Source organism: Poecilia latipinna, unplaced genomic scaffold (genome assembly GCF_001443285.1).
Source record: "Poecilia latipinna isolate Pla-1442-1.1 unplaced genomic scaffold, P_latipinna-1.0 Scaffold1333, whole genome shotgun sequence".
Lineage (NCBI taxonomy): Eukaryota > Metazoa > Chordata > Actinopteri > Cyprinodontiformes > Poeciliidae > Poecilia > Poecilia latipinna.
In genome coordinates, this window is record NW_015113949.1 from 126,371 (window position 1) to 134,265 (window position 7,895).

Here is a 7,895-nt window from a genome sequence, read left to right on the forward strand (position 1 = left end):
AAAAACGCTTCAATTTCAAGATGGCCACTACGGCAATAATTAAATTAATAGGCTCAGAAATGGCGGCCATCTTGAGAATGATAATGTTTATAATTTTTACAGTAACACTCTGCACTAGTATAATAAATGTCACGTTTAGAGCGTCACACTCACGCTCTCCCTGCTTCTTGATCTTCAGCGTCACCGTCTCTCCCGCCTGCTGCAGCAGACTGATGGCTTCGCTCAGAGGCTTCCCCTTCAGGCTGCTGCTGTTGATCGCCAGGATGCGGTCGCCCACATGGATCGCCCCCGTCCTGCAGGAAACACACACACACACACACACACACACACACACACACACACACACACACATCATACTTTATTCATCATTTTTTTAAAGCAAAAATTGATTTTTGTTTTTAAATTTGAGTGAAAACCAGACACACTACATCAGTCAGAGTGAGAAACATTTTGAATAATTTTTTAACGAAGTTTAAATAGAGTCTTGTTCAAAACAGATAAAAAAACACTTCAAATTAAAAAACTAAGTTTCAACTCTTTAATCTGAATAACACTTTAAATAACTGAAAATTATGTAAAAAGCAGCAAAAACAAACTGAAGTTTTAGTATTTTTATGAACAGGAGGGGGCGACATTTCTCACATTATTCCAGATCCTGATTTACATAAATCTGACTCTGCTGCCCTTCATGTTTTATTCCTGCCCTCCATGTCATTGTGTAACAGAAATAAATATTTAATCTGTTTGACTTCTTTCATTATTTTTATGGATTCTTCTTTTCACCAGCTCCTCTTAATTAAACGAGAGGAGAAGAATCTACTTTTTATATAAAAATAAACCAACAAATGGGAGACGTTTCCACCTCGATTTAGTCTGCACAATTAAACTGAATTAAATGTAATTATTTATTTAAACTGGATTTTTTTTTTGCTTTTCTTTCTAAAGTACCTTGAGTTTGACATTACTTTGACTTTGATTGGTCCATTCTAACACCAGCTTTTCGTTTGTTTATGAAATAAAATCCCATCAAAACACATTAAATGTTGTGGTTTTAACCTAACAAACCTCTGAATAATCAAGTTTTCTGACTATTGTTGCAGGAAAGTTGGCGTACCTCTCAGCCAGCCCTCCTTTGCTCAGCGAGGAGATGATGATGGGGTCAAAGGGCTCCTCGGTGCCAGAGATGGTGATTCCTAATGGGCCACCGTACCTCTGCAGCTCCACTGTGTAGATGATGCTGCCGGACACTTCCTGCTCATCTGGAAAACATGAACATGTTCGTTTAGTTTAAAACGAAAAGAAAAAAAATGTAATCAGTGGAGGATCTGATTGGAACTGCTACCAGAGTTGTCTTCGTCTTTGCGGATCTTGAGTTTGACGAGTTCCTCACACTGCTGGAGGATCTGCACGGCCTCCTCCATGGAGCAGTTCTCCACCCGGATGTTATCGATGGCCAGCAGCTTGTCTCCCAGCTCCAAGGTTCCCGTCCTGGGAGGAAAACACGCCAACATGAGCAGCTTGCATTCCTGCAGCTGGACAGGACCAACGACTCCTTTATGCTCTGATAGTAGGTGAGTCTGGCTTTTTACCTGTGAGCGACGCTGCCTTTCTTGATGTCGGAGATGATCAGAGGGTCACCTGGTTTCCTGTTGGATGGAGCTTCACACAAAGAGGGAAATTTATCAATTTTAGGTGTTAATCAGTGTAAAATGCATCAACATTTAATTAAAAAAAGCAAAATTAAGAGAAGCTTAGAGATAATTGACACCCTGGTGTAAATGCTTTGTGCTTCTGATGCTCAACTCCAGCTTTCAGCAGGATGTGGGTCAAAGATGGACGTGGAACAAGGTTGATTTTGTGTTTGATGAACCATCTTTGTGTTAATTATTCTGCTGTGATGACCCATTTGCTGATTGTTGGCTGATTTTTGCTTAAAATCTCCTGACGACACAAACTGTAACAAAGACCCAAGGAAGGGAAACAGGCCAGCCTGACTAAAGCTGCAGCTAAAGATTATTTTAGTGATCAATTATCAATTATTCAGATAAAAAAATTACACAATCTGCAGATCGTTCATTTAAGCACTTAACAGTTTTTATACAATAGTAAAAGCACATTAAACATACAACAGTATAATTAAATTAATTTTTAAATAAAATAAATACTATGAATGTATGGATGGATGATTAGTCCACAGTTAGCTTCAACACGACTCCATCTGTATGCTGGTGGTCATAATGTTTTGCCAGTTTATTTGTGAACTCACAGCTGATGGTGATTCCCAGCTCCACTCCTGGTTTTTTTGGGAGTTTCACATGGAACGTCCCCGAACTGGGAATGACAGACTCTGAGACAGAAAGAAGGTTCATTTCAATGTCATGAGAAGGTCACAGCACTGAGGCCAGAAAAGAGACGGCCTATACAAAACATATTCATTACATTTCTGCACAAAGTCATTCTTAGGTAATGTTTTAGGACCTTAAATCCAAATAAACTGCTGGCCACGCCCTCCAACTCAATGTTTACACTCATGTGAAAATGGCTGCAAACAGATGTGCAATTACAGAACCGTACATCTTTGAAAAGCATTAGTAGAGCGTCCTGTACAACCAGCAAGAATGCAGGAAGTGGTTTCTGGAAGGTAAGTCAAAAACAAAATACTCGTCTTTGTAAAACCAGCTGACCAAATGTGCTGGAACTCTGCTTGGGTTGCCAAGTAACGGGCGGAACTCTGCTGGGGTTGCTAGGTAACGAGCAGAACTCTGCTGGGGTTGCTAGGTAACAGTGGAATGTGACGTAACATTCAGAAGATTTTTAAAACAGCTCGTTTTCCAGACACCAAAAAAAATTAACTTATTGGAGAAAAACCGCTGGGTGTTTTTTGAAAGACTTTGGCCTGTTTTTAGAAGCAGTTGAGACCAAAATTGAAGCATAAAAACACAGTAGGTGCCCTTTAAAAGCCAAACAACTGGATATTGTCTCAAGTTTTATGAAAAATAAAACCTGTCGTATCAGAGCAATCTCCACCACTCCGCCTGTAAAAGCCACACAATGTGTCTGTGAGTCATCCCTGACAGCATGCTGTGTTGTTGTATTCAACTCAGACGTGGGCGGTTATTTATACCAGCCTGACGTGTTTCATTCACAAAGCAGAACCCGGCACAGACTGTCGCTGTTCATCAGTCAGAACAACAAACATCCCCGCAGCCTGGGAAAGCGGGTAAACGATGCGCTCACCTGCCACGTCAAACTCAATCTCCAGCGTGAGCTGAGCCGTGATGGACGAGTCTCTGAGCAGCTGGTTGGTTTCCTCCAAGGTCGAGTCTTCGGTCGGGACGCCGTTAATCGACAGGATCCTGTCACCGATCTGCAGGATGCCGCACCTGCACAAACACAGGAATCAGAAAACTTACATTTCAAACTGAAAACGTTCCTAACTGAATGTCTTAACAACATTAGAGTTACAGAACCCTCCATGAAAAAAAACTAATCTTGATAAACATTATTATTGCTTTATCTTGAGCCATATAAAAGGAAAACATGCATATTGTTACGTTCAGTGGAGAAAAGAGAAAATATACTTACATCCACTTATACACAAATATATACAAACAGTAAAGACAAGATTCATCACCAAAATAATATTCGAACTATATACTGTACATGATTGACTAATTATATAATGTGTCTGTATCTTTTCAAAATTATTAATAAAATTATTATATTTAGTAATTGTGTAATTGGTCCAAACTGTAATCATAATTAATTTGAGCTGTGCTTTAAACATGATTTCAGTGTAAACTGTCTCCCTATTACATTACATTTGCATGAAAATTGTAACTTCTACTTGTTTTCGCTCATGTAATCAAGAAATAGTAAAAGTATTTGGAAAATGAAGTATGAAAATAACATAATCAGGCAGAATAAAATATAAAGTTATGTGGAAGTTTTTGTATTTTAAAGACCAAAATGAAAATAATTAATTAAAGCAACAAAGTTATAAAATAAAATCAGGCAAAACAAACATTTTTCCAAATCAATTTCTTTCCATACAAGACAAAAACTGCAGGTTTGTGTCTAAATCTGGTGAATTTTTGGTTAAAATTTGTGAAATTACTGACAGTATAAAATGTTCAAAGTGAACCTGCTCACCTCTCTGCAGGGCTGTCTGGGTCAATGTAGGCGATGAGCGGCGGTGACGACAGCGTCTCTGTCGCAAAGACTCCGCCCTGGAGCTGCAGGCCAAAGCCCATGATGCCGTCGCCTAGCAACGTGACCTCCGTGGTTTCCGTGTGGACCACCTGACCGGCGAGGCCGACGGTGCTGGAGGCCAGAGACACTGCAGACGAACATCACAGGTCAGTCACTGCTGGCCAATTCATCAATTTTATCATTTTTAAGATTTAATCTTCAGGAAAATTGTTATTTCCCAGGGCGGCCATCTTGTTTCACAACCGTTTGCACTTTGAGTTCAGGTGAACTCTGTGATGGAATATTAGGGCCAGGTTACAAGTTTTTACTTTTAATTAAGAGAAAAAGGTCACAATATTACAAGAATAAAGTTGTACGACAAAAAAAAAATCAAAATGATATAAGAAACTTGCAATATTAGGAGAATAGAGTCAAAATTTTATGAGGAATAAATAAAATGAGAAATGCTGAGCATCTTGTGAAGTTATATTTTGGTGTAAGATTTACAGATAAAACTACTGGAATAAAGTCAGAAATTTCCAGAATAAAGTCGTACTTTTATGAGAACTCCAACATAAAAAAATAACAAAAAATTAGAACTAAAATGTGGAGCATCTTGTGAAGTTATACTTGGTGTACGTCTTTCAAATAATGCTAAATAGAAATACGTAATCTTTTATTATCATGAACAATCATGGAAACAACTGAGTTTATTTTGAAGAAAGAATCACAAACTGATTAGCTAAAAAACATTTTTCTCTTAATTTTAAAGCATTTTTGTGGTAAATTTTTGTCTTTTTCTGCTAACATTACAACTATATTCTCGTAATTAAGCAAAAATGCTCATAGCCTGGTCCTGATACTTCCATGTCCAACTCAGAGATGGGATAATTTCTGGGGGGTTTTCAGAAAAGGAAGCGAATCAGTCAGCTTTTTATCCGGAGACAGACTCACAGGAGCTTTTGAAGTCCTTCTTCTTGGCCTTCCTCCTCATCATGGTGCTGCGCGGACTCGTGGGATACATGTTCCTGGGCAGAGTGCTCATGTTGAGGGACGACAGGCTGTAGGCCGACATGGAGCCGGGAGAAAACGAGTGGCTGAGAGCTGCAGAGACACGGAAACCCCCATTATCGGGTTTTTGGTTTTTCTCATCAAAACCAAACCGAGAACCAAGGAGAGAAGACGTACGAGGGTTGTTTGTATGGCGGTTGTGGGATCTGGCGCCTGATTGGTCGGGGTGGTAGGTGTTGTAGTGGTAGGGAGGGAGGATGGGGGCGGAGCCTCCAGTTTCCCAGGGAAGGGGGCGGGGACTACGCTGCACCTTGACTGCACATGCACACAGGCACAACCATGCACAAGGAGGAGGAAGGAGAGGTTAAAACAAAGGGACAGGACGAGGGTCAAAGGTCAAAGGTTGGGGTAGGTCTCGACAATAAGAACGTTTCATTTTTAGCGGTTTGCTAGTGGGAGCACATCACGAGGAGTTTAATTTGTGGAAAATGTGGATTTATTTCCTTCCCAAAGTGATGTCATCTTGTTTACAGCTTCTATTTATCAGAATTTATTTTAATTCTGTGAGGCCCAGGCTGTGAATCTTTTATTTTTAATTACATGAATAAAGTTACAATGCTACTGCTGCTTTGAATAAAGTCAAAATTTTATGAGAATTCAGATACAAAAAAATAACAAAAATTATAAAGTTAGTTGGACATCTTGTGAAGTTATACTTAATAATTAATAAAGCATAAAATTATTGTCAAACAACTGACTATTTTGAAGAAAGAACTACATGAACTGAGATGCTCGCATTAAATCCTGATAAATAAAAAATAACTTTTTATTTTAATATTTTTCTGGTAAAATTGGGTATAAACTACAATATTTTCATAATTAAACAAAAGAAATTGTAGCCTGGCCCTAATGCTGATGACTGAAATAAAAATAACTTTTTGAAAATATTTTCTGTCATTTTTTAGAAAAGAAAACAAGCAAATAAATAAAATTGATTCAAATTGGATAAAAATGATTGGAGACTTTACTTCTATCTTCTGGTCTTAGCAGAAATTTAATTCAGCTTGTGAAAAAAAGCCTCCATACATCTCCTTTAAAAATCACTCGGAGGTGCATTCAAGGCCTCTGAGTGCACTGCGTTTGTTCAGGGCTCATTAAGTTTGATGTCTATACATTTACACCGCGCTGGGGGACGTTCCGCTCCACCTCATAAACACTTTGTTTCTGCAGAGATCTGACACATTAAATGTAGCTCCAAACTGCCTTTAGGGGGAGTTGGGCATAAATCTGCAGGCTCTCTAACTGCAGTTTCTCTGTGTTACCGTGCTGCGGTGCGTTCAGGGCCGGTCGGGCCTGGTGTTGTGGCAGAATCTCCATGCGGACGGTTTGACAGGAAGCAGAGAGAAGCTGAGTGGCTTCAGCCAGAGAACAGAACTCCATCGACTTCCCGTCGACAGACAGGATGTGATCCCCGGCATGAAGAGCGCCACACCTGCACAACCACATGACCGTCTGGGCGTAAACATTGTGCATGAAGGGTGAAAAGCTCATTTAATACATTATTCTAGGTACTATGTCAAAATCAGAAGCCAAACGTAGGGAAAACAACTTGGTGAAATCAGTGGTGGACACACTTCCACTAATGTGCTAATAGTGGAGCTAATTTTTCATTTACCCAACTTAGAAAATGTTTAGCGCACTTAGCCTCCCCTAAATAAGCTAAAGGTAGAGAAAACAACTTAGCAAAAATCAGTATGTGCACTTCCGCTAATCTGCTAATGCAATAAAAGTGTAGTTAATTTTTTCATTTACCACTTTTGCTAACTATGAAAATGTTTAGCACACTTAGCTTCCTCTAAATAAGCCAACGGTAGTGAAAAACTTTTTAAAAATCAGTGGTGGAAATACGTCCACTAATGCGTTAATAGCGCTTTTGCTAACTTTAAAAACGTCTAGCGCACGTAGCAAATGACCTTTATTCTGCATTGCAGTAGAAATTAAAATCTGCTGATGTCCTGCTTGCTTTCTGACTGAAGCGCTACCGTTGTCAATTAGATATAAGCAGCAACAGTTAGCAAAACTATAAAACTGAACTACGAGCGAAAGGTCAATTCTAGGCCTGTCACGGTAACAAATTTTGCCGAGCTATTAATTGTCTAAAAAATTATTGCGATAAACGATAATATTGTTTCAAGACCTTTTGACACTGATTTAATGGAAATGACTAATAATGCATGTGATTTCCTGCCATAGATAGATGCACTTTATTTCAAAAAACACATAACACTGGAACTAATAAACTAAACCGAAAATAAAATGGATTCTCAGTCTCCATTAACAAAAAACACTTGAATAATAACTAAACAACATAAGTGGAAATAAATACTGCATTCAACCAAAAGAGTGCAGATTATGAAGTCTGTATACTATATTGCCCTTCAGTAATCACGAGATTTAAATAGAGAAGATGGGCACATCCGACTACCTAATGCAGTAGTTCATACTACATGATTTTTTGCCCCTATTTTCTCCTTATGATAATCTTAGATCGTTGGCTGATCTAATCATCATGCAGTGGGTTACGTTAGATCGTCGTGGCCGCTCCGATCTAAATCAGGGTTTTTTTCCAACTGGGAGCTTAACCTAGCCTGTTGAATGTGACAGGTAGCCAATCAGAATGTGCAGATTCTCCT

At 39.0% G+C, this 7,895-nt stretch overlaps 1 protein-coding gene across 10 annotated transcripts in view; it reads right to left on the minus strand.

Moving 5' to 3' along the window:
• Positions 1-7,895, minus strand: part of grip1 (glutamate receptor interacting protein 1) — a 49,279-nt gene that overhangs the window by 10,340 nt on the left and 31,044 nt on the right. For 5 of the 10 annotated variants that reach the window (XM_015055733.1, XM_015055734.1, XM_015055732.1 and 2 more), the window contains exons 9-18: positions 6,525-6,694; positions 5,380-5,517; positions 5,146-5,295; positions 4,153-4,339; positions 3,238-3,383; positions 2,267-2,347; positions 1,590-1,659; positions 1,343-1,488; positions 1,115-1,259; positions 154-293 (exon numbers count right to left, since the gene is read on the minus strand). In XM_015055733.1, coding sequence (XP_014911219.1) covers positions 154-293; positions 1,115-1,259; positions 1,343-1,488; positions 1,590-1,659; positions 2,267-2,347; positions 3,238-3,383; positions 4,153-4,339; positions 5,146-5,295; positions 5,380-5,517; positions 6,525-6,694 — 1,373 coding nt within the window. The remainder of the gene's footprint in view (positions 1-153; positions 294-1,114; positions 1,260-1,342; positions 1,489-1,589; positions 1,660-2,266; positions 2,348-3,237; positions 3,384-4,152; positions 4,340-5,145; positions 5,296-5,379; positions 5,518-6,524; positions 6,695-7,895) is intronic. The other 5 variants (XM_015055737.1, XM_015055738.1, XM_015055739.1 and 2 more) reach the window with 2 other exon arrangements.